Source organism: Sitophilus oryzae, unplaced genomic scaffold (assembly GCF_002938485.1).
Source record: "Sitophilus oryzae breed Bouriz unplaced genomic scaffold, Soryzae_2.0 scaffold_2008_pilon_pilon, whole genome shotgun sequence".
In the NCBI taxonomy this organism is placed as follows: Eukaryota; Metazoa; Arthropoda; class Insecta; order Coleoptera; family Curculionidae; genus Sitophilus; species Sitophilus oryzae.
The window spans coordinates 2058417-2085211 of NW_022146734.1; the positions used below are offsets into that span (position 1 = coordinate 2058417).

The 26795-nt window shown below is 32.0% G+C and overlaps 4 protein-coding genes across 6 annotated transcripts in view; 2 read left to right on the forward strand and 2 right to left on the reverse strand.

The window, feature by feature from the left end:
• The window catches only part of LOC115884033 (protein kibra), a 100629-nt gene extending 98377 nt beyond the window's left edge, over nucleotides 1–2252 (reverse strand). The window contains exon 1 of the mRNA XM_030902472.1: nucleotides 1934–2252. Within this exon, the coding sequence (XP_030758332.1) occupies nucleotides 1934–2061 (128 nt within the window). The 5' untranslated portion in view covers nucleotides 2062–2252. The remainder of the gene's footprint in view (nucleotides 1–1933) is intronic.
• Nucleotides 2253–2939: 687 nt separating this feature from the next.
• Nucleotides 2940–5592, forward strand: LOC115884027. Of its 2 annotated transcripts, XM_030902464.1 has the most exons (4): nucleotides 2940–3140; nucleotides 3193–3261; nucleotides 3328–4050; nucleotides 4112–5592. In XM_030902464.1, exons 3-4 carry the CDS (start codon nucleotides 3336–3338, stop codon nucleotides 4192–4194), a joined length of 798 nt encoding a protein of 265 aa, XP_030758324.1. In that variant the 5' UTR covers nucleotides 2940–3140; nucleotides 3193–3261; nucleotides 3328–3335; the 3' UTR covers nucleotides 4195–5592. The 2 variants fall into 2 exon arrangements, with proteins under 2 accessions (XP_030758324.1, XP_030758325.1); XM_030902465.1 differs by lacking the exon at nucleotides 3193–3261 and having other exon boundaries at nucleotides 2940–3192.
• A 947-nt stretch (nucleotides 5593–6539) lies between these two features.
• On the forward strand, nucleotides 6540–24205 carry LOC115883994 (nuclear pore complex protein Nup58-like). Of its 2 annotated transcripts, none has more exons than XM_030902417.1 (8): nucleotides 6540–6813; nucleotides 6868–7013; nucleotides 7079–7225; nucleotides 7288–7488; nucleotides 10083–10329; nucleotides 12525–12832; nucleotides 19660–19992; nucleotides 23904–24205. In XM_030902417.1, the coding sequence occupies exons 1-8, from the start codon at nucleotides 6785–6787 to the stop codon at nucleotides 24035–24037; spliced, it is 1545 nt and encodes a 514-aa protein (XP_030758277.1). In that variant the 5' UTR covers nucleotides 6540–6784; the 3' UTR covers nucleotides 24038–24205. The 2 variants fall into 2 exon arrangements, with proteins under 2 accessions (XP_030758277.1, XP_030758278.1); XM_030902418.1 differs by having other exon boundaries at nucleotides 23896–24168.
• Nucleotides 24069–26543, reverse strand: LOC115883992 (protein FAM114A2). The gene is made up of 3 exons (XM_030902416.1): nucleotides 24732–26543; nucleotides 24554–24677; nucleotides 24069–24278 (listed from the first exon to the last, which is right to left on the reverse strand). Exons 1-3 carry the CDS (start codon nucleotides 26405–26407, stop codon nucleotides 24204–24206), a joined length of 1875 nt encoding a protein of 624 aa, XP_030758276.1. The 5' UTR covers nucleotides 26408–26543; the 3' UTR covers nucleotides 24069–24203.
• Nucleotides 26544–26795: the final 252 nt, after the last annotated feature.

Sequence of the window (26795 nt, forward strand, 5' to 3'; positions counted from 1 at the left end):
TATTTCTACTAGGTACATTATTTTGAAAAAAAAAATTAAGAAAGTAACTTAAACATTCATAAAAATAGAAGTAATTACTGTTGTAGATTCTTCGTTATATTGTAAACATTGAAATAACTGGAAGCTAAACTTTCTACCTGCTTATATTTATAGCCAGTGTCTGACGATCCTTTTTTACGATGGCCCTAATATGTTTACTTGTAAAGTCGATAAGGGCGCCATATCAGTAGAAAAAAGAAACAGAATATCTCCCTTTTTGTCGGTCGCGCGTACACAATGCTTTTTGTTTGTTGTGAATAGCAACTTCGCTTTTTAGTTAACTCGGATATTTTAATATTTCTGAAACAATATTTTCTAATTGGTAAAACGTAAAAAATCGTTAGATTTGACAACTCTGTTGAAACTGGTCGTTTATCTGGCCGCAGCTAAAAACGCAATACATCCGGCCAGCCGACGGCCAGGTCGTTGCGACCTGGTCGTCAATGAGTTCGAGCCCTAAAGCAATGTTGCTGTCAAAAAGTCCGCAATTTGAAAGGTTAATTTAACAAAAAATTAATAGACACGTTTTTATCTTTCAACGCGTCTTATTACACTCATACCATAACTAAACCAAAGTTCTTGATGTCGAAACGAAATAAATAGGTAAACAGAAAACATCTAATAAAATAAGTCAGCTGATCATGCATGGCTTCTTGCCCGATTAATTATTCTCGTTTCAACCGGTCATTATAAGCAATGCATTTTTTGCAACACTTTATAATACTGCTGTCTAATGGCAGCATTTTTGATCGTGTTATTTTTCTAATAAAAAGTGTCCAAAAATTACCAGAAATAAGTTTTTAAAAATGTTCTCCTAATAAAATAGGTAGAATACACGAAATTTGGTGATTTTTCACAAGATTTGAAATTTTGTGTGAAGTTGAGGCACTATGAAGGTTTTTTAAAGCTCTGTTGAAGAAATTCGCTCGAAAAGTTCTGGCAACGTTGGGCAGATTATCCTGGAATCTTGGGCGACCAAAACAAAAGGAAATTTTAATCTATTATTAAAAAAATTATTTACTAAATTCCAATTTTGTGTTTACGCCCAACAAGAAACAATAAGCTACATTGAAATACTAAAAAAAATGTTACAAATAAGAGAATTTATTAAATATCTCGAAAAACAAAAACAATTAAGGAACATAAAAAAACAGGGAAAAATAAATCCTTAAATTATACCGAATTTAATTTGAATTACTTAGTATGCCTGACTAACTATCGTTCTTCCCGTTCGATAAATTAAATGGACAGTTTGTTTATATTAAAGCCAGAATTAACAAACGGTTCAATAACCAAAATTCTCAAGAAAAAAGAGATATTTAAAGATTAAATAAACATTTTTTTTTTTGAAATGGTAAAATCTCACCGATATCTCCCTATCAAAAATTTGCATAAATTCAGCGGTCCTGACGTAAACAGTATTCACGGAAAGATTGTAAATATTTTTAGATACAATAAATCTAATATTTATTCTCCTAAACGCGCATACTTTCTGCGTGGTGGCAGCACAGTCTCGTAATGTTTTTTAAATGTAATAAAATTCTTGCATACCTTTGCCGTTTCGAAAGCAGCATACCATTCGGAATGTTGAAGACAGTTAAAATATTTTTGATTATTAAAAACGGAATTTAGAACTTATAACTTATGATTACAGTTATTGAAAATTGAGAAAAAATATGGAATGTTTTATCTGTATTAGAATCATGTATATCTGGTTTTAAAAATAGAGATTTATTTATTTATATTAGAATATCATACGTTACTCCAATACAGTCATGACAACCTAAATTCCTCTACATATATCGGATTTAATATTATATTGTGTTGTCACAGCGTTATTTCCTCCAAAGAGATAGTTGTAAACTTTAAATTAGGAATGCATTTCGAATCCTACCTGTCTCTGGGGTCAATCCAAGTCGTTTTCTTCGAATTGTGGTCGATAAAGTATATTTTTCCGTCATAGTCCCGTCCGAAATCCCAACCTTCCGGCAAAGGTATCTCGCCGTTCCGTTTTCTGGGCATATTCACTTTTAAAATCCATTCAACCCCACAGTAACTAGCACACACACACCACTAACAACTACTCGGCCATGTTGAATGTTGAACACATTATCAAGAACGGTCGCGGGCGCGTGACGTCACAACGCTCCGACCAATCAAAACCGCTTAACCTCGAGTATGGAATGCGACTGACTACTCCGACTAGCGTATTTAAAATATGCAATGGTTTTTCTTACGGCATGTCAGCATGGTGTATTCGTTTCTAAAAGACAACATATACCAAACGCTCGTTTACATCGATCTATTATATTAATTCTAACCACAGACTTCCTTTTATTCGGTCGTTAACACTGAACATGCACTGAACATACACTGAACCAAACGGAACATAACACTGTAAAAATCCAAAGAAAAGTGTTTAATTTAAACAAAATCCGAGTAAAAATTTGTTTGTTTGTTTAAAATGTCACTATAAAATGGCGCTTAAATAGCAACACATATTTTTGTACATTTTATAAAAGCACGAATTTAAATTTATAAAATGTTTATAAAATAAGCTTTAAAAAATTGAATATTTTAATGTGTGATTCTTAAGCGCCACCTATGAAAAAATGTACTAACTTTTGCAGAGACTTGCAGGAAACTACCATAAAAATATCTCCATATATATAGCTTTAGTATAAATTTATATATGATGCCATAGAACTTTGAATAAGAAGCCATAGAAACACATCATTTCATATTATGGATTATCATCTTTTATATATCTCTGTTATCTATGACATCCAGAGAATAGGTACATGACATTATAATGATTATAATGACATCACTGCTTCTCTGCATGACATATGAGCTACTGCGGCATAGAGCATAGACACAGGCATAGAATATAGAATGGTCTGTGTCTGTGGCATGACTGTAGCTACATTTTGTATGGAGCTACGATTGGAAGCTACAAGCTGCTACAAGCTACAAAATTAAAATTGCTAATTATTGCATGCGCTGACAGGTGGTATGCGAAAAAAACATTTTATGCCACGAGATGAAGGATTTGGGAAATAGTCTGATAACGGTTTTTAGTCGGCCTAGTAACAAAAAAAGTAAACAGTGATACATACAAGTAGCAGTAATTTTTATGGGATATTTTCGCAGGTATTTCAGAACAAATATTTGATGCATCGTCGTTCAGCCATTAAAAGGCTTCGTTTATTTCATTTTGCAGTAAGTCAACACAACGGTCGTATTTTTAAGTATTGTGAAGTATTTAATAATTTTTTTTCTTTTAAGATTTAGTCATGTCTCTTTCAAACTTAAGCACACTAGATCGCATCCAATTAGAAATAAAAGAATCTATAGAAAGGGAAAAGGAGCTTAAAAATGAGTATTCAAGAACCAATACAGAGGAAAGTGCAGAAAATTCAGTAAAAAGTGGCAGTAGTAGTGTAAAAGACGATTATTCAATAAATTCTCAAAGTGTGTCATTAAACAGATCCAAGGTGAACGGTTTCAGAAAATATACACAGAACAATTCTTCTAATAAAGGAGTAATGCATAAATTCTTAAAATTACGAGGAAAACTAAGCATGTCATCAATAAATTCAAGTTCAAATTCTAATTGGTCATCATCAGATGCTGCATTTTGTGCAGCTAAAATAACTATTGAGAAAGGGAGTAAACTTCCAAGAAATGGCTTTGTTTCTGCAGAGGAGAAAATGAAGAAAGAGTTACAAGATTTTCAGCAAAGGGAAACCGAATTAAGAGAAGAACGAAAGAAAAGTCTACCTAATTTAATGGCAGCACTACAATTAGAGGATCAGTGCGATTTTGCTAATTCTAATTTCTATTCTAATGGAAGTAATTTAAAAGCCACAAAATCAATGGCTAATCTGTATAATAACAATAGTGATGATGGATTTGAAGATACAAATAGTTCAGCTGGTGGTAGTTTAAAACCTGCCAGATCTTTAGCAGAGCTTTGTGATGTCTCGGATGATGATAATGGTCTACCAGGTTAGACATAAATAATCATATATTATGTTATTATGGTGCCTAATTTAACTCAATTTTTCAGGTACACATTCACTGATATTGCAGTTTGAGAATATGCATTTTAAAAAGAAGTCTCCCAATGTTCCAGTGCCTAAAGAATTTTGATGTGATTTTTTCTATGGTATACCAATTCCTATATTAGTTGTAACCCAGCGTTAATATCAAGTTTCTGGTTTATGAAAATGTTTAGGCAGGGGTAGTACACATTTTAAAAATATTTTTAAACTAAACTAAAATGTTTTCAATCTAGAAACTTGACATTGAACTTTTTCAAGTCACTGGTGTACCCCGTATTAACAATTTGTAAGTTATGCTTCTAAAATTTCTCTCATAGGTTTACAAAACCTAAATTCTCATATCTTAAGGATATTTTTTTATTTTCTATCTCAGATTACAGTTGGAGGTTGGAATCTTTAGTATTACAACAGCAAAATAAAACACTAATTCACCACATCCACCAAAAGACTTTACCTACTTTTCACACTGGACGCGCTGTTTGGCTAACCATAGCAACATGAGAAGGTGATGATGCTATAGTTGCAAATCAAAAGTTTAATAAAAATTGAGTTTAATTATCTATTGATGCTAATATGGTTACCGAAACCCGCATACAGTTAAAGGTAAAAAGTGTTTTGGTGTATTGTGGTGTATTAGTGTTTTATTTTTATTTTGCTTTTCTATTTCACTTGCTCTTAGCTTGAAATCTAGTGCATTACTAGGACGTACTATAAAGCACTTAACTTATTTTATAATTTATTTATTTATTTATTTTTATACACTTTAGGCGAATATGATTTTTCTTAAAGATGGTCATATATTTTAGTCTGATATTTATTCATACAGTGATGTCTATCGAAATTTCTAACTTGTGATACACACTATAGTCCAATTCAGAAAGGATAACAATTATTGCATCATACTGAATATTTCAACGAAACTAAAGAACGATCGTATGTCATTGATAAATTCATTCCATAAGATTTTACACATATTTAAATGCCCGACCCTTTGCTTTTCTGAATATTTTGATGCTAAATGAAATCATCTTTCGCATATCGGAGTATAGTAGTGATAACTAATTCTTCTTTGCTTTTTAAAAGCTGTGAAATGTAACATATCAAAAAATTAATTGTAAAGCCCCGTCTAGACGGAACGTTTTACCGTACGTCAAACCGGCAAACACCCGGTATATTGAAATTTGGGTAAATTTTGCATATTACGCCTAGACGGGGCTTGAAGCTTACATTTGATAGAATAAACATATACAATAATTATTTATACCAGGTTTTATATAAAAAACAGTATTTTTTATATTAAATACAGGTAGTATTGTCTGTATTGTGGATAATAGGTAGTCTGTCAATGACTTAAACTACAATAATTAATAAAAATAACATAATTATTTCTCCAAACAAGACAAAAGTTGATCAACTTGTTTTTAAGAAAGACTATTTTTGTTATACATAGCATATTAGTACAGTATATTTTTATAGTTAATTCAGTTAATTATCTTCCAGCCTATTCCTCGGTTCTAGATCGGTGAAGAGATTATTTATAACTATATAATTAGTACTGCAGGCTGCAGGTTAAATAAGAGAACAAAATCAAGTAGAATTTGTGAATAAAAACTCAAAAAATAATGAAAATATTTAGAAAAAGAACCGTAAACGTCAATGTCAGCCAAGTGTCAGCGTTCAATTGGATTTACCACAGATTATCAATTTGAACAATTTGAACTACAGTCGATTCCAGTCTAGATATTTTCGTTTTTTAAGCCTCCCATACTGAAGTCCGCCATATTGGGAAGTTTTAAATGAATACAAGTATAGTTGCCGGGGTCGGAAATTTTAGACTTCTCTGTCTCTTCTGTCCTTGTTTGACACATTGGAATGTTTGATACACTACCAACGAGTATTTATGAATGAGATGTTCGGTCTATCTTTATAATGTCTTTGGGAAAATCTGTATTGGATCAGGAAATGATAATTTAATATCCCGCCTTTACCTTTCCATGGACTTTATATTCGGTGTAAAACGAATCTTTTGGTTTAGATCAAGGGTATCAAGGGCCATAATCAAGGGGTTTAGATCATATATTAAAGTATATAATATGATATGATTACGGAATATGATCTAAGTCAATAAGCGCGTTCAGGGACGGTCAGTGGCTGTGTAAGCGACTTCCCTGAACGGTTTATTTTGCTCAGCGGCTGACTGTTGTGTAAAAATCATGTAAAAATAGACCATTTAGAGAACTTACTTACTTAGCCGCTGCCGTCCCTGAATGCGCACTGATTTTCTGCAAACATCTGTCACATCTGTAAAACAAGAGATATAGAGAAAAATATTCTTTTTCTATGTCTCTGTCAAACAAGGAAGGTTTCTCATTCTATGGCTTCGACCATAGAGCGAATATATTTAAGGCCATAATCATATGTTCTCTATGGTCTAACGTCTAACTAACCATAGATAAAAAAATAAGCTGCAGAGTTAGGTTATGTCACAAACAAATAATTTCGTTGTATTTAAATTTAAATTTCATTCTTTTTATTTATTTGCTACCTCTGTTTACTCTTTTTACTCTTAGTTTTACATTTTACAAAATTATTAGTGAGGTATTTTAGAGAAACTAGTTTGAAGGTATATACGTAGTTATTTGTTTTTGAGAGATTGTGTTTGTTAAATATTATACAGAATGGCTACAGGATTCTCCTTTGGAGCAACGTAAGTATGTTACTAGAATAAATTTATTAGAATAATACTGGTACTTTTTAATAGAACAACTCCTAGTCAGACATTTGGTACAGGCAGTATCACTTTTGGTACGCCATCAAATCAGCCACAGGCCCAAACTGGTATATCTTTTAGCGCAAATCCGCCTTCTTCTGTAGCTACTTCAAATTTATTTGGTACACAGGCTACTGGTAAGTATTTCTTACGTTTTTCTCTAAACTTTATCATTTTATTAGATACTTTACTTAATGTTTAGGCGCCACTAACGCCCCACTGTTTGGAACACCGTCAGCTCCAAGTTTATTTGGAGCAAATACCACAACTTCAGCTCCAAATTTCGCATTTGCAGCTCCTGCAACCCCTTCGGCTGCCAGTTTATCATTTCAAACTCCTAATGTAACTGGTAAATACAAATTTCTGTTAGGAAAATGAAAACAATTTTTAATATTAAAATGGTGATTTTAGCTGCACCTGTAAATTTAAGCTTTGGCTTACCTACACCAGCAGCAACAACTTCAGCTTTATCCTTCGGTTTACCTGGAACAGCTGCGACTACTACAGCTACACCTACTTTGGGGCTTGGTTTTGGTGCCCCAACAACTACTTCTGCACCCCCCTTTGGAAATTTTGGGTTAGGACTATCATCAGCAGTTACGACTGCTGCAGGTAAACACTTTGAATTTGCTAAGATTGGGCGTGATGTCTCTTTTTAATAGGAGAAGATATTTTAGCCTAATATATCTATATAAAATAGTAAATGGATATGTGTCTGACTCAGCTACGCTGGCACACATCACCTCACCTTACAAATTCCCTCTTATACGCGAAAGAAGAATAACGAAACCTTCTATATCTCTCAAAGGTATCTTTATTTGGTTTAAAAAAAAACAGACGTTTTGGCTATCATTATAGCCTTCATCAGTGTTGTGTGTCATACAAAAAAAAACAGTGTCGAATATTATCAAAAAAAAAAATTACATGCAGTGTGACAATTTGAAAACGAACAGTATTTAATATTACCTCTACCGATGATAGTTTGATAATTTGGCGAAATACGTCAATTTACATATCAAGGGGGACAATTTTTGAGGCATTTGTTGTCGTGTTACTTTCAACCCTTTGACCCCCAGGGCACCTACCCCTAATATTTTAAATAGCAACTCCTATTTCTTTTACAATTTTTGTGTTCCTTATAAAATTCTCAAAAAAATAATGCAGTTTATGTAGCCCACATAATGTTTACTGCAATTAATAAACTAATATAAACTTGTGAAAAGATGACCACATATTTTTTTAAATTATTATTCTTAACACTAAAACCATAGTTTAAAGAATATAAATATATCAGTTGGCCTACTCTAAGGAATTCTATTGTTATTTTGACTTCAAAGGCGGCCCGTGACCCTTCGAGGTGACAAAAAATTTGTACGTTTACCGGGTGCAGCGGAAGTGCTATTTTATCAGACAGAACGCTGGCCGTATACGAGGGATCAACTAAAAATACTAAGGAATTTTAATATAGCAAGTAGAAAAATAAAAATACAGTACTACTTTTATTGATTAACAGTTTTAGGCGTCTTTAATAATTGATCAATATTTATTAGTATTTAGTATTAAATATACCTACATTAATATTAAAATATTAGATATATTATTCTATCCTAATTCTTTGTAATATGGAATTGTTAATAGGGTAATTATTATTAATAATTATTATGGAAACCCCATATGAAAAATGTATACTAAATAAATATAATAAGTTAATTTTTTTATTATATATAATAATAATTTGCATATTTCCTAAATTATAGCATGTTTTGCTTTATAGATGTTTGCATTTTACTTTAATTACCTACCCGGAAAGCCTAAATTTTATCGTAAGGTAATAAAAGTACCTTGGCATAGAACTTGTGTTGCCATTGTCAATTTTTTTTGAATTTTTTCTAAATTTTATGATTATCATGAACAGTAATTATGACTGTTAGTAGTTAATTGTGTAATAAATTTTACTGTTCGATAAAATTTAGTAAAAACTAAAAAAAATGACTATGGCAAGACAAGTTGTATCCAAGTACTTTTTATAACCTTTTAATAAAAAGGTAGATAATTCAAGTTAAATGCAAAGAGCTAAAAAGCAAAACATGCTATAACTTAAGAAATATGCAAATATAATTTATTACAGTATTTACTACTAATTGAAGAGCACACGGGAAAAATAATGAAAGTACCAAAAAGCTACACCTTTTGGTACCTAAATAAACGGGAATATCGATAACGGCCACATAGGAACAGGCATTTAAAAATGGGAAAAACGATATAAACTCGGATATAAAAGTCCATGCGTAATTTCAATTAAAAAAAAACGGTTTCCTGAACATTTATCATTTCTGGATACTCATCGTTTTTCCCATGTGCTCGTCAATTGTTATATTTACTGTTACATAAAATTTAGTAAAAACTCTAAAAAACTTGTCAATAGCAGAAGTTGTATGCACGTATTTTTATTACCTGACGATAAAATTTGGACTTTCCAGGTAGGTAGTTAAAGTTAAATACAAACATCTAAAAAGTAAAACATGCTATTTAAAAAAATGCAAATATCTTAAATAATAATTTAATATGCAATTTGCAAACCAGTAAAGACTGCAAAATCCAAAACATAATAGTAAAGTATCTAAAATAAAAAACTAATTGTTAAAAATAAATATTTTGTGCATATTTCGAGTAAAATCTTTTCTTAATTTATATGTACATTTTTAAAACCATTTATTCATAGTTAGGTTTCCATAATTATAATATACTTAATATGTCTAATACTTTAATTATTATATACTTAATATCCTATACTATATAAACTCATACCTTCCTTCATCTTTTGGGCACCTAAAGAATGATATATTGTCTGTTATTCTACTTTCACAACCATCCACTGCACAAATATTTCTAGTAGATTTTATTCACAATTCGAACAAAAGAACTGAAACACTATTTTTGGTTCACCCCTATGGTTCACCCTATGCGTCGGACCGAAAACAAAACTAAAACAAACTTTGAACGCTGTGTACACGTCGAGCAACGGATGTAGACTGACCCAAGTCTACAAGACAGGCGGGGAGCGGCGGGAGGAATTTTGATACGGGCGAAGAGTAGGTCAACTGATATATTTATATTCTTTAAACTGTGCTAAAACTATCTACATTGCCAATGGCTGAAATCGTACTGTATATTTTATAATAAAATATATTTTTTTATAATTGAAGGTTTAGGCAGTAGTGCAGCGACAACGAGCACCATACCGGCTAGTACTTCCGCAGCACCTACGGGGCTTGGTGGAATTGCAACGACTCAAACAAAATCTACAACGGTGACAACTCAAAAAGAAGTACCACCCAAAGACCAGCCTCTCCCCAACGAGATCCTACAAAGCGTCGATACTTTCAAAGCCATGGTTAAACAGCAGAGAAATCACAGTTCCGACATAACGCGGTGTTCGGTGAAGGATTTTAGGTAGAGATTGCATTACTGGTGAAAAAGTACTAAATATGCATTAAAATACTGCCGGTAAATCTTCAGATGCTGGTAATATAGGGTTTCTACTATGGTAGAAACCATACGCCAAATTTACCAGAACAGATTGAGGGGAACATTGGAGGCTAAAGCCTTTATCTCAAAGTTTTATTACGATTGCAATAGATTTATTACAATATTTATTCTATAATTCTATTAAAATAATAAAATAGTTTCTGTGCAACACTTACATACAGCTTGCTAAAAAATTGATGAAAATAGGACTAAAAATAAGAAAAATGTAACACTTTAAAAATTTTACCAAAAATTTTTCCGATGCGTTTTTTTTTGCATCTGACTGTATATATTAACTTTAGTTGATAAATACAGGGTTGTTCACCACATACGATACGGAATATTGTAGCTAAACGATTAGATTTTTACAGATTGTAAGTATTGGGTTCGTTGAAGGACTATTAGAGCTACAATTTTAAAATATTTTTACAAGATACAGAGTGTCCCAAATGAGTAAAAAATATTAAAGTTGTATTTTTTTAAATGGAAAAAAAATAGAAATATATTATTACATTTTTATTTTCTACTATTAAAATAAAGGTAAATTTGATTAAGGTTTATTACACTTAAACCTTACTGTTTTTGAAATATTTTCAATTTTGTGAAATTGCAGTAAACATTTTAAAGCTTCATTTCTCCAAGGGGGTCAAAGTTTTTAATACTAAATATTTACTGAAGTTTATTTATTGATCAGTTATTATGTTGCAATAATAAAAATAATACTACCTTATACAGAGTGCCTAAAAAAATATTTTAAATAATTTCTAGCTTTAAACGCCAATAACTTCTATAATTTAAATGGAACGCCCTGTATATTTTAGGAGAATCAGATGCCCAGTTTAATTGTCTATCAAATTGTATTATACCATTTTTTACCTATCCTTTCAAGTTTTCGTAGAAAATGCATTTTCTTATAATTTAGACCTCATCTATCAATATACCCATGGAATATTGACATTTTAGATTGTTTTTAAAGCAACAAATGTACAAAATGTACAGGCGAGTAATATTATCGTTTTTAGCAAAACGTTAATATTACTAGCCCATTTGTATGCAAAAAGAAAACTATTTAAATCTTTATAAAAGAGTATACCATTAATTAAATATAACACCATTATTTCCGCCCAAATACTAATTAATTACATACTTAATTGTGCTCCTTAATAAATTATTCCAAATAAATGTGGATTTGAATCAGAAATCAATATAATAATAAGTTATGAAAATGAACGTCTCTGTTATAAATAAGCATTTATTAAAAAATGAAATATCATTTTTAAGGTGTTACTTTTTACCACACTGGTTTAATACACATACAAAACTCAGTTTTTTAGTATTTGGGGCAATTATTATTAATCAATGATTAATAATAATTGCCCCTTAATCAACTTTAATTAGTATCTGTACTCTTTAAAAATTTGGTACATCTTTAAAAATAATCTAAAATGTCAGTATTCCATGGGTATATTGATAAATAAGTTCTAAATTACAAGAAAATGCATTTTCTACGAAAACTTAAAGAGATAGGTAAAAAATGGTATAATACAATTTGATAGACAATTAAATTGTGCATCTGATTCTCATAAAATATACAGGGTGTTCCATTTGAATTAAACAAGTTATTGCCGTTTAAAGCTAATAATTATTTAAAATAAATTTTTAGACACTCTGTATAAGGTAGTATTATTTTTATTATTGCAACACAATAACTGATCAATAAATAAACTTCAGTAAATATTTAGTATTAAAAACTTTAATACCCTTGGAGAAATGAAGCCTTAAAATTTTTACTGCAATTTCACAAAACTGAAAATATTTAAAAAACGGTAAGGTTTAAGTGTAATAAACCTTAATCAAATTTACCTTTATTTTAATCGTAGAAAATAAAAATATAATAATATACAGGGTGTTCCATTTAACAAAATACAACTTTGATATTTTTTATTTATTTGGGACACTTTGTATCTTGTAAAAATATTTTAAAATTGTAGCTCTAATAGTCCTTCAAGGAACCCAATACTTACAATCTGTAAAAATCTAATCGTTTAGCTTCAATACTCCGTGTCGTATGTGGTGAACAACCCTGTATAAGTGGGTAAATTTGAAATCCCTAATTTTAGGAGAGTGGAACAAGAAATTGGTCAGCTTAATGGTCAGATTAACGGGATCGAAAGTCAGTTACAGAAAAACAGACAGTTAGCTGAGAAACTAAAGTATGACACAGCGAACACTGTACGAAATGTAGAAATGGCACAGCGTACGCACGATACGCCTCCAGGGTTACAGTACGAAAACACGGCGCCCCTTAGATTTTTCTTAGATCTGGCAGATCAGTTCGAGAGGGACATGCAAAATTTGAAAATGCAAATCGAAGCGGCCGATAAATACGTGAAGAATAATAAAAATCCTGACTCTCTTACTCCGCAAGGTAAGATTTCTACAAAATGCTGATCTTTGTGTGTATAATATTACTGTTTATGTGTATAATAATACCATATGATCGAAAGAATGGCGTCCAGTTGGCTTGGAAATGATGATCGGTGACAACCAACTCATATTTTTACACATAAAATGACAGCGATCTTCATTTCATCATCTATCAAAGAATGGCAAGGGAATTATATTACCATAGAAAAACATTGATAAAACGGTATGGAAATCTGGAAAATTATAACGGGATTGTATATATTGTCTTCACTTTAAATTTAAAAGGCACATTGTACCTTCATATGGGCTTATCATATGATAGATAGATAGATATAGTCTGTAAAACGAATAACTTTGAATTTGACAGTTCCCGCGGGCTTTCCTAGTGTTAATTTTATTAGGTTAGCAACTTGCGGCTATGCTGACGCAATGCCGTCTCTAATAGAACAGCCTCGGAGCGAGATTTATGACGTCACGCTAGTTAGATATTACGGATTAATAAATATGTTGTAGAATACATGGAAAACATAATTATTCCTCGTATTTTTGGTTTGTATTTTAAAAATGATATAGTTTACATGAAATATACATAATATACAGTTAATAAATACAATATATATACCTATTTATAGTAATAAATACTTTGGCAGATAAATTATGACCCATACAAATGCAGCAAATGTTTTACAATATGGCTGAAATCGTACTCCATAGTCAATGTAGATTGTTTTTGTGTTAAGAATAATAATTTAAAAAAATATGTGGTCATCTTTTGACAAGTTTATATTAGTTTATTAATTGCAGGAAACATTATAATATATAAATAAATTTTGTTAATGCAAATAATAATACATACATCACTATTAGTAAATATTGAATGTTTTTTGTTAAATTAGATCGATTTTCAAACCCCAAAATTTAAGATATATTTTACATTTTATCCATTATCTTATGTACCACCTATTCATTATTTGTATCAAAGAATATCTTAATACCCTAGAAGTCTCGTCTGGCCTCAAAATCTGACCTGTCGATGGGGCCTCGCTTTGGCGAGCGAGGCCCCAACTTCGTGGAGCCTCGCTATTTTGCTCGGAATTGAACGAATAGACGCGCGGCGTTGCCTTGTTTTGTGTGTACTTTCTTGAATAGTTTTAAATTATAGTTTTAAATTTTATCTATTGCTATAATCAGTCTTTCCGTTCTCCGCACTCCGCAGTTTACATATAATATTATCTTATATAATTCCCGTGTTACAGTTTTGGTTACCGTAGTCCTCCGAAACGGCTTAACCGATTTTGATGAAATTTTATATGTATATTCAGTAGGTCTGAGAATAGGTAGTTATATATTTTTATACCCTTAAATGATAAGGGTAGTCCACCCCCATTTTTTTTTATTTTGTGAAAAACAATATTTTAATTTTTTTTATTTGGCATTAAAAAATACAAACAACACTAAATTTTCACTGTTCTACTTTCATCCCCTATTTTTAATAGGGGTTGTTTTTTTTATTTTTGTTACCATCTCCGAAACGGCTTAACCGATTTTGATAAAATTTTATATGTATATTCAGTACGTCTAAGAATAAGTTGTTATCTATTTTTATACCCCTTAACTGATAAGGGTAGCCGAGAGGGTAACCCACCCTCATTTTTTTTTTAGTTTTTGAAAAGAAAAAAATGTTTTTTATTTTTTATTTGGCATTAAGAAATACAAATAACCCTAAATTTTCACTGTTCTATTATCATCCCCTATTTTTAATAGGGGTTGTTTTTTATTTTCTTTTGTTGCCATCTCCGAAACGGCTTAGCCGATTTTGATGAAATTTTATAAGTATATTGAGTAGGTCTGAAAACAGGTTGTTATATATTTTTTATGCCCTTAAGTGATAAGGGTAGCCCACCCCCATTTTTTTATTTAAAAAAAAAATATTTTTATTTGGCATTAAAAAATACAAACAACCCTAAGTTATCACCGTTCTACTATCATCCCCTATTTTTTAATAGGGGATGTTTTTTTTTAATTTTTTGTTACCATCTCCGAAACGGCTTGATCGATTTTGATGAAATTTTATATGTATATTCAGTAGGTCTGAGAATACGTTGTTATCTGTTTTTATACCCTTAAGTGATAAGGGTAGCCCACCCACATTTTTTTTACTTTTTGGAAAAAAAAATATTTTAGTTTTTTTTATTTGTCATTAAAAAATACAAACAACCCTAAATTTTCACCGTTCTACCATCATCCCCTATTTTTTAACAGGGGTTGTTTTCTAAGATTTTTTGTTACCATCTCCGAAACGGCTTAACCGATTTTGATAAAATTTTATTTGTATATTCAGTACGTCTAAGAATAGGTTGTTATCTATTCTTATACCCTTAAGTGATAAGGGTAGCCGAGAGGGTAGCCCACCCTCATTTTTTTATTTTTGGAAAAAAAAATATTTTTTTTTATTTGGCCTTAAAAATACAAACAACTCTAAATTTTCACCGTTCTACCATCATCCCCTATTTTTTAATAGGGGTTGTTTTTTTTAAGTTTCTTGTTACCATTTCCGAAACGGTTGTGCCGATTTTGATGAAATTTTATTATGTATATTGAGTAGGTCTGAAAATAGTTTGTTATCTATTTTTTATACCCTTAAGTGATAAGGGTAGCCCATTCCCATTTTTTTATATTTTGAAAAAATATATATTTTTATATTTTTATTTTGCATTAAAAATACAAAGAACCCAAAATTTTCACTGTTCTACCATCATCCCCTATTTTTTTAATAGGGGTTGTTTTTTTAATTTTTTGTTACCATTCGTGAAACGGCTTTGACCGATTTTGATAAAATTTTATATGTATATTCAGTACGTCTAAGAATAGGTTGTTATCTATTTTTTATACCCTTATGTGGTAAGGGTAGCCCACCCTCATTTTTTATTTTTTGAAAAGAGAAAATGTTTTTATTTTTTTAGTTGGCATTAATAAATACAAATAACCCTAAATTTTCACCGTTCCACCATCATCCCCTATATTTTAATAGGGTTTTTTTTTTAATTTTTTGTTACCATCTCCGAAACGGCTAGACCGATTTTGATAAAATTTTATATGTATATTCAGTAGGTCTGGTTTGGTTTGTTTGGTCACAACCTATTCCTAGGTTGTTATCTATTTTTATACCCCTAAGTGATAAGAGTGGCCCACCCCAACTTTTTTTTTTTTTATTTTTTAGACAAATTTTTTATTTTAATTGTTTTATAGGGAGTGCTTATTTTTAGGGGGTGCATGTCCAAAATTTTCTTCTGGGTACACACTTTCATCACTTAAGGGACCTCTGTACAAAATTGCATACTCCTAGTCCTAGAACGGATTTTACATAAAAATTATACAAATTTTACCCTTAGTTTTACCCCCTAAGGAATGAATTCCAAAATCGCTCTAATTATTCAATTACGCTACATAATAAACCTCTGTGCAAATCATCATATATAATCATCATCATATTCCTTGAACAGAATTTATTGCTCCAGAACGTTCAACCCTTCATTTCACACCCTTAGAGGGCGAATTTCCAAAAATTGCTTCTTAGTGCTAAATTACGTTACATAAGGAACGTCTGCAAAATTCATACTTCTACAACCGATTTTAACAAATTTTTGTACAAATTTTCATCCCTTATTTTTTAGGGGATGCATGCCTAAAATTCGCTTCTAGGTACTCACTTTCATCATTTAAGGGACCTCTGAACAGAATGTCATACTCCTAGTTTTAGAACGGATTTTACATAAAAAATTATACAAATTTTCACCCCTAGTTTTACCCCCTTAAGGAATGAATTCCAAAAATCACTCTAATTATTCAATTACGCTACATAAGAAACCTCTGTGCAAATTCTCATATTCCTTGAACAGAATTTATTGTTCCAGAACGTTCAACCCCTCATTTCACACCCTTAGAGGGCGAATTTCCAAAAATTGCTTCTTAGTGCTAAATTACGTTACATAAGGAACGTCTGCAAAATTCATACTTCTACAACCGATTTTAACAAATTTTTGTACAAATTTTCATCCCTTATTTTTTCAGGGGATGCATGCCTAAAATTCGCTTCTAGGTACTCACTTTCATCATTTAAGGGACCTCTGAACAGAATTTCATACTCCTAGTCCTAGAACGGATTTTACATAAAAATTATACAAATTTTCACCCCTAGTTTTACCCCCTTAAGGAATGAATTCCAAAAATCACTCTAATTATTCAATTACGCTACATAAGGAACCTCTGTGCAAATTCTCATATTCCTTGAACAGAATTTATTGTTCCAGAACGTTCAACCCCTCATTTCACACCCTTAGAGGGCGAATTTCCAAAAATTGCTTCTTAGTGCTAAATTACGTTACATAAGGAACGTCTGCAAAATTCATACTTCTAAAACCGATTTTAACAAATTTTTGTACAAATTTTCATCCCTTATTTTTTAGGGGGTGCATGCCTAAAATTCGCTTCTAGGTACTCACTTTCATCATTTAAGGGACCTCTAACAGAATTTCATACTCCTAGTCCTAGAATGGATTTTACATAAAAAAATTATACAAATTTTCACCCCTAGTTTTACTCCCTTAAGGAATGAATTCCAAAAATCACTCTAATTATTCAGTTACGCTACATAAGGAACCTCTGTGCAAATTCTCATATTCCTTGAACAGAATTTATTGTTCCAGAACGTTCAACCCCTCATTTCACACCCTTAGAGGGCGAATTTCCAAAAATTGCTTCTTAATGCTAAATTACGTTACATAAGGAACGTCTGCAACATTCATACTTCTAAAACCGATTTTAACCTTTTGTACAAATTTTCATCCCTTATTTCTAAGGGATGAATGTCAAAAATTAGCTTCTAGGTACTCACTTTCGTCACTTAAGGAAACTCCAAACCAAAATTTCATACTCCTAGAACTAACAGTTTTTGTACAAAATTTCACCCCCCAGTTTCACTACCCTTAGGCTATACATTTCCAAAAATCGCTTATCAATGTTCAAATGCGCCACATCTGTGCAAAAGTTCATACTCCTAGTAGGTACAGATTTTTTTTTGTATAATTACATCCCTTTATCTAATTACACCCCCTTATGGGTCGAATTTTAAAAATTACTTAGTAGTGCTCATCTTAGAGAGCGAATTAATATTCTCCGTATTTACTCCAGTTTCCTAATACTAGCACAGATAACACATAATCATACTAGTTAATTTTTTATTGGAATAGAAGTAATTTTTATTAGAAGGTACAAAAAAATTAAAAATCTAAAATTTTATTTTCATAGCTACGTTTTTTTCATAGCCTTAGGATGCCTCATGTACTATCGAATATACGAAATATATAATCAATACATATTTCTTTAAATATCGAGAAATAAAATATGTTTGGCAACACCGTACGAAATATCGCCGCGCGTAGTCCTCAAAATTTAAAATATTAGCATTTTCAGGCTTCGATTATGTTCAAAAGCGCCACCGTATGACAAATCACTAAAGCTTCCACACGAGAGTTCTTAAAACTATAATATTCTTTGTTTGTATATTGTAAAACATTTGCTGCATTTGTATGGTTCATAGTTTATTTGCTAAAGTATACTTTACTTATATATAAGCATAAAGTATTTGCCTACTATAAATAGGTATATATTATATTGTATTTATTAACTGTATATTATGTATATTTCATGTAAACTATATCATTTTTAAAATACAATCCAAAAATACAAGGAATAATTATGTTTTCCATGTATTCTACAACATATTTATTAATCCGTAGTATCTAACTAGCGTGACGTCATAAATCTCGCTCCGTGGCTGTTCTATTAGAGACGGCATTGCTCTAATATTTAGAAATGTCAAAAGCTGATGACATTTTACTTTTGTCAATTATGACATTTCGTGTTGATTTTTGCAAGAAGAGGAAGAACTGTCACTTGTTTTATTATTTTCCTTTTCTATTTCACGACAGTAAAAAGAGTTACCTATCTGATTCGTTCAGGCACTCAATTTAAAGAATATCAGTAACTTTTTTGATAGAGGGATTTAATATTTGCCATGTTGGTAAAAAATAACGGTCAAAATTCAAAGTTATTCATTTTATAGACTATAATAGTATATTAGCTCAAGTATAATAACAGATGTTACATACAAATACCCCGAAGGGTGTAGAACATGTCAAAAATGTTCACTATCACTATGATTCCATTTTTGTTTGTTACTTCATGGTTAACTGTATTTTGAGATTGTCCAAGTATACGTTTCTGATATGCAATTTATATTTATTAGTTTGATATAATTAAAGGTTTAGTTTTTTTTTACTTGCAATTCTGTATTGATTAAAAGTAACTTCCCCGATTACGTTCAATTTCTAATCTTGTTTTGAATGCCGTGATGAAAATAAGTCGGGGTATTATCTTAGTATTCCTTTTCACTTTTCAGTGTTGAACAGTATAGTTCTATTCAAAAATACCGTATGAACGAAAAAAAATGGCGTCCAGTTGGCTATGAAATGACAATCGATGACATTTCCCATATAAATTTACATATAAAATGACAGTAATCTTCATTTCATAGCCATCGCTGACGCCGTTTTTATTCAATCATACGGTACTATTTTTTTACATTGAAAAATCTGTCGATCTTACAAAAAACAAAGTCGGAATTTGTAAATCTTCAAGAAGATAACGAAAAGCTAAAAAAATTGACTCAAAATTGTCAATGAATTGACTTTATTTGCTAAAAGTCTGTTTTACCAACTATTTAAATCATTGATTATGAGGTTCTTTGATCACATTGTATTTTTTTAGATTTGTCTATGGGCATGAGGAGACTCCACGAAACATTTGTAGCGTTAGCGGGTAGACTACAAGCGGTGCACAGCCAGGTGGAATCGCAGAAGGAAACGTATATAAATATTCGCAAACATTTATTGCAAGATGTTAGCGATCCGTTTGAAAAACTGACAAAAGTTCCAGAGTTTCAAGTATCGAATATACAGTCTAATTTGATAAGGTCGCCGCCTAAAGTAGCAACCGGCCCGACGCCTTTCAACAATCTTTCGTTTGGTAACATAAATTCCAGTTCGCAACAAAGTATTTCCCCTCCGGCTTATCCAGGCCCAGGATCTAATCCATCTATAGGTAATGAGAGGAGTGTTTAATTAGAAAAAAAGGGGGTAAAAGAGAGTTAAAGCACGGCAATTTTACATATTTTCTTTTAATCTAAATATTTTAAGAAACAAAAAATAAATTATAAATATATAAACAGTTATTATATTTATATCAACAAAACTCACCTCCTTAACAGATCTTAGCGGACATAAAAGGCCATTACTTCAAAATAAATTACGTTCAAAATATCCTAATAAAGTTGCGATGAGTTTTTTACGGCTATTAAGGTATCTTGTTCCACTTTGCAATAAAAGAGGTTCTAAAAAGAACAACGTGCAAGGTCTGCTAGTAATAATTTTTAAGCCTATAATATCACAAAAATAGCGTTGATTTTTCTTGTTGAAATCCGATATTTCCCTAGTCAGTCTTAACCTAATTTTTTATTTTTGTTTGTTTTGTTGCTTTCAAAGCCCCCCATACTCTTCACTTATTTTTCCTGGTTTTAGCTGCAATTAAAAACGCGGGGCTAGAAAGCATTTTAAAAGATAGTTTACTTTATCAGCATCGATTATCGTTTATCCGATTCGAGAAAGAACTTGCCAGCAGAAGCGGCACTGATAGCTGTAAAAAAGCGCATAGAAAAAAATGCTGCAAAAGTTTACTAAGTCTACTAAGGATTTTCGCATATTAATTTACTAAACGGGGTTCTCTTAAAAAATTAAAATACCTTTCTTATTTATTTTGTTGAAACACCCCGTTAAAGAGTCCAGTTTCTTTTTTACACTTTTCCCTTTGAATAAGAAGACTAAGGAAGGAGCATATCAAAAATCTTAGGTCCACCGCGATGGACCTCAAATATGGCGGACTTGAATTCCGGTTTATCAGTGCCGTTCTAATTTTATTTAAAAAATGTAAAACTATGATGTAGGGTAGATGTGTGGTAGACTCTATAATTTTTTATTTATTTTACGTTGTGAATAACTGTTGGTAGTTATTAAAATTGTTATAAAAATATAAAATTCTAATAAAAATAGATAAGTTATAATAATTATTTATAACCATAAACATCCGACACGTTACTGAAGCAGGTAAGTCAAATTGACGTATCTAAATTCTTTGACATCTAATCTTTGACAAGTAATAAATAATAGCAAAAATGCAAGAAAAAATATATAATTAGTTAATTTAAGTGAATTTCATAAATGATCGGTTTACTACACGTATGTATATTATATAGTCACTTATTAGCGAAAAGTTGTTCCATTATTTCACTCAATTTTTGCCGAGATCTACCGCACGCTACACAACCAACTATTTTAGAGTCTTTTTCGATAAATCGCGATAGTGTCACTGTTAATTTAAATTCTGCCACAATTTCCATCTAGATTTACTACCATTATACAACTATCAGTAGTAGAATAAATAATAAATAACATAAAATAACCTCCGTAAAGACTGACAAATCCATAAAATTTCAAATCAAATTCAAATGTGTCAAATGAATCGTCAAACAGAACTGTCAAGGATCCCCACCCTAGGGTGCTTTTTCTGCCCACCATGCATGAATACATGGATAGCATTATGCTCCTTAACCAATCCTTAACTAATTCTTCTTCCTGTGCCTTGTGCTTAGCCGCACGTTGGCGATTGTCTGTACTCTTCATACAATGTGTAGACTGCCGTTTTCGGCTCTTCGAAATATGGTGGCTGCGTCGCTGATGTTACACCAATCCCGTATGTTTCTTAGCCAGGAATGTTGTTTTCTTACTGGGCCTCGCAGTCCCTCTATTTTTCCTTGTAGAATCAGCTAAGGAATGTAATATTTGTCTCCTCTAAGGATATGTCCGAGGTATGAGACTTTCCTTTCTTTAACTATGTTAAGCATTTCTCGTTCATAGCCTGCAGTTCTTAAAACTTCTTCGTTGGTGGCATGTGCGGTCCATGGCACACGTAAGAGTCTCCGGAGAGTCCACATTTCGAAAGCCTCGATGCGGTTCAGGGTTCTAGCCTTGAGAGACCAGGTGTCTGCGCCGTACAGTAAGATTGGCCATATGTAGCATTTTACTACCCGTAGTCTAATGGTGGGTTCATACTTCGAGTATTAACCCTAACCTTACCCTTAACATTAACCCTAAGAAATTAACCTTGAGAACTTAAGGAAAGGCCGTTCATACTTCTCCTACTTGTCTTAAGAAAATAATCAATATTCTCGTAAGCGCTTGCGCTCATATAAAACATATGTTTTGAACTAACCTAAATTCACAATTATTTTTAAAATTTCTAATACTAGAGAAACTAATTTTACATTAATAATTTCTAGACCAAAAAATATATAATTTATTTACATTTATAAACCGTCAAAGTCAACATGTCAGAAATTATTTCGAGAATTCTTAAGACTCCTAGCTTTGAGCATGCGCGATTCAGTTTTGAATTAGCATTAGCCCTAAGAATATAAAATATCCCAACCTGTTAGGACTAATGTTAGGGCCGATACAACGAGAGCATGAACGCTAGCGTTCGTTAACGTTGATTCATATTCTTGGGGTTAGGACTAATGTTAGTGTTAGGGCTAAGATCGGAAGCATGAACCCACCATTAGTGTTAGCGGGAGACTGCGTGCTAATAGGAAGTTTTTAAGTTTAAAAAATGTTGACTTTGCATAATTCGTTCTAAGTTTAACTTCCTCATCGCAGTCCCATCGTTCATTGATCATGGCACCCAGATATTTAAATCGTGGAACTCGCTCTATAATATTTCCATCCACGGTCAATGCGGTGTTGATTGTAGGCTGGCGTCCTATTACCATAAGTTTGGTCTTGGCAGCGTTGATTTTAAGACCGAAACGATTTCCCATGTCCCCTATCTTATTTATTATTTGCTGGAGATCCTCTAAAGTTGGTGCTAGTATTGCCGTATCATCTGCATATCTTATATTGTTAATTGGAACTCCGTTAATCTTAATTTCTCCACTTTCTCCCTTCCAGGGCCATTTGAAATATCTTTTCGACGTATATATTAAAAAGTATTGGTGACAGTATACAACCCTGGGGGACACCTTGACACACATTGAAGGTGTCTGTGGATAAATTTTTGTTAACTCTTATCTCCGCGGTTTGGTTCCAATATAGTTCCTGTATGATTCTAATGTCTTTGGCGTCTATTCCTATCTCGAGCAGTCTGTTTAGGAGAATATCGTGTTTAACATTGTCGAAAGCCTTCTGATAATCTATGAAGCACACAAAAACATCTTGGCCTTGATCATAACATTTCTGGATTAGTAGCTTGATTGAAAACAAAGCCTCTCTGGTACCCAGCCCCTTGATGAAGCCGAACTGTGTCTCTCCGCTTTTTTCTTCACATTTCGAGTATATACGAGTATGCATGACTCGAAGAAAAAGTTTCAGAGCATGACTCATTAGACTTATAAGTCTGTAGTCACTACAGTCTTTTGGAGATGCCTTTTTGGGAATTGTTATAAAAGTTGATTTTAGCCAGTCGTTTGGAATTTTACCTGTATCGTATATTCGATTGAATAGATATGTGACCTTAACTAATAACCATACTCATGTGACCTAATAACCTAATAATGTGACCTAACTAATAACCATACTAATGTGACCTTAACTAATAACCATACTAATAACTATATCGGTGACTAAGTGCTGGCGCCACTGGCTAGAATAAAACTGCGCCGTTTAGGCCCATAATACAAGAAAGAAACGAATGAGTCGAACCGTACACTTGAAATATCTGGCGAAAACAGATATTGAATGAACAGGCAAAACTGGACCAAACACTCATACAATTGCGTTTTTAACTAAACAGTTCTACCCGTTCTGTTAAAACCGGGCAAGATTACCGAAGTGTATGGGGGCAGGGGGGTCTTAACATATACATCCGTGTCCGTGCTTTAACTGTCTGATAATACTGGTTTTTAGGTGTCAGCGTACCTCTAGGTACGACTCAATCATCAAATTTATCTCTTTTTGGATCATCTTTTGGACAAACGCCATTGAATGATACATTTCAGTTGCAGAAACCTCCTGCTGGTAATAAGAGGGGAAAAATATAGTATTTTATCTACAGCAATTAAAAAATCACCATATTTTATAAATAATATTTTTTCCCATATACATACATGATAACAATACATATAAAATTATTTGATCTTAAAACATAAATAGACTGTTAAAACTTATTTACAAAATAATGTACAATAAAAAAAAAATCATATTGTCTTAAATAGCTCCAACTTGTAATACAGGAATTAATAACTGAAACGCTGTTTGAATGTATGTCCCACTATTTGCTGCCTGAAAATTAAGAAAAGTGAATAAAGTTATAATATTAATTATAATTATGATTTATTTAAATTATTTGAAGGACATCTTGCGTTCAAACCGGCTGTGCCGCTCCGCACCGCGCAAAACATTTTTTTAACATGTATTTTTGAAGAGTATTTTTTAGCGCGCACAAAAGTATTTGTTAAAAAGATGATTCGCGTGGTGCGGCGCATCCGGTATGAACGCATCTTTAGAAGTCTTAAAAAACTTTTGTTGAAAGATAGACTAATTATGTCATTTCTTACTTCATAAAAAATATTAGTTATATATTCATTGGCCTGACATTTGCTGATTTCCTGAAATGATCTCAATTTATCAGTGAATTTACTAGCTTCTACTAAAATAAGTGATTTTAGAGTGACGGTGATACTACAATAAAAAATAGAATGTATTAAGTTAAAATTTTCCTTTTGTATAACTTACTGCACCAAACTATCAGCTTCATCTGCTGTACTTCTGTGTTCCTTAACCATAAGCAATTCTCCAGTTTTATGAAACTGTTCGACTGCAGCAGCAGTTAACTGCGCCAACGTTTCAATTGCTTGTTGGTGCAATTCCACATCATTGATAAGTGTAAAATTTACATTGCCTAGCCATGAGTTGGCTTCTTCACAAATACCAAATAGTTTACTATAGGAAATGGGAATATTTATTTCTTTGATGGCATTTTCTATAGCATCCCGGGCTTCAACAATTGTGATTTTATCTTCATCATCTTCTTCAGGAAGCTCACATAATTCCTTTACCTGTTCTAAAGTTTCTTGCATATCTTTCAATTCTGTAGAACTTAAAGCAGTTTTAGAGTTGTGTAGTTTAATAGTACAAACTTTTGACAGCATTTCTAAAGCTTCCAAATGCACAAGACCTTGATAATCATCAAATAGGGATTCGTAATTTTTTGTTCTTTTAATATCATTATCTTTGTGATATTTAGATTCCTCTTCGGATTTTTCTTTTGCTTCTCTTAAAATTTGTGATAAATTAGGTTTACCACTTTCTAATTTAAATAATGCTCGTTTTTTCTTTAATCCTGGGTCTCCTTCCTGTAGAACTTCTACAGTTTTTTTACCTATGGCTTCTAGTGTATCTAAACTTCCTGTAATAACTTTTGTGCCTGTAGATTCCACAAATTTAGTTAAGTGAGAAACACCCGATACTAAATTCTCTAATCCAAATAAGTTCTCTGTTACTTGTGCTTCAGTATTGTTATTCTTTATTGCATTAATCCGAGCCATTTCTTCTGGATCTGGGATTCCAATACTACCTTCTAATACAGAAGATAAACCTTGCGACACATGATTTGTTATAGTAGAAACACTTTGTGTGGCTGTGTTTAAAATAGAGGATACACCCCAATTACTCCATCCTCCCCAACTGGATTGGGCATGATCATCTTGCTCATGTTCTCTTCCTGGATTGTCTAAAGTCTCTTTAAAATCATTTAAATTACTTTTATTGGGTTTTACACTATTAGATAGATCCGACTCCCATTCAGCATCAAAGTCATCCCAACCGCTATCTTCATTTTGTAAATTTGGAGGTTTTTCGGTCCTTTGTGCTTCTTCTTTGCTACCTTCTATTTCCCAGTCTAACTCATCATCATCCCACAAATTTTCTTCGCTTTCTGGTACATTAACGTTGTTTTCTACTGAATCTAAAACATCTTTTTTACACTGGTTATCTTTTTTGATATCCTTAATATTTTTACAACTATGGTCTATATGTTCAGGCTTTAATACAACTTCTTTTCCATTATTGTACTCAATGCTAGTAAGTTCTTCTTTTGTATGTTGTTTACTAGTTTTAGCTTCTTTCAACAAATTATGTGAACTTTCATCATCTGCATTTAATATTAATATCTGCTCACTATCAGTTTTATTAGAATTGAAATTAGGGCTACTTTCTGTAGCTGGTTTTGTAGATATTTCACTAAACTCAGAGTCCTTGTTCTCTTCCAATTTAAGCTTGCAAAGTTCAGGTTCAATAACTTTAGGGTTTAGAGAATGGGGGTGTTTTCCTCTGGTATGATCATTTTCTTCATGATCGGAATCCAAATCTTCATCAGCGCTTTCGAAACATTCACTATCCGATGTTTCCATTGTAAATATACGCTTTTGAGAGGAAAAGAAATTATTTCTGCAGTATTTTAAATAGGGTAAACAGCTGTTAATCCTGAAAAACAAAGATAAAGTCACAGATAAAGTTTAACATTTGACATGTCCAACTAGACGAACCATAGATTAACCCTCGACATCTCGACAATCATATATTTTCGTATCTATAGAAGCTTCTATCCATAGCTTCTATAGAAGGATTTATATATGAACTACAACAAAAAAGATAGTTCTGTGGTTATAATCAGGGATGGGCACGTAAAAGCCTAATGTATACTACGTAGTTTAATTTCGCGTGAAAATTAAAGTTTTTACGGGCCTGGTTTTTACTTTTGATAAAAATGTTTGATCATGGCATATTTTTAATATGCCG

Bases quoted from the DNA above. Each gene is read 5' to 3' on its own strand.
- LOC115884027 (XM_030902465.1), top strand. From the start codon at position 3,336: ATGTCTCTTTCAAACTTAAGCACACTAGATCGCATCCAATTAGAAATA. The intron at 4,051-4,111 runs GTTAGACATAAA...TCAATTTTTCAG, and splicing joins TGATGATAATGGTCTACCAG to GTACACATTCACTGATATTG.
- LOC115883994 (XM_030902417.1), top strand. From the start codon at position 6,785: ATGGCTACAGGATTCTCCTTTGGAGCAAC. The intron at 7,489-10,082 runs GTAAACACTTTG...TTATAATTGAAG, and splicing joins AGCAGTTACGACTGCTGCAG to GTTTAGGCAGTAGTGCAGCG. The intron at 12,833-19,659 runs GTAAGATTTCTA...GTATTTTTTTAG, and splicing joins TGACTCTCTTACTCCGCAAG to ATTTGTCTATGGGCATGAGG.
- LOC115883992 (XM_030902416.1), bottom strand. From the start codon at position 26,407: ATGGAAACATCGGATAGTGAATGTTTCGAAAGCGCTGATGAAGATTTG. The intron at 24,678-24,731 runs GTAAGTTATACA...TTTTTATTGTAG, and splicing joins GAAGCTGATAGTTTGGTGCA to TATCACCGTCACTCTAAAAT. The intron at 24,279-24,553 runs GTAAGAAATGAC...CTTAATTTTCAG, and splicing joins TAACTAATATTTTTTATGAA to GCAGCAAATAGTGGGACATA.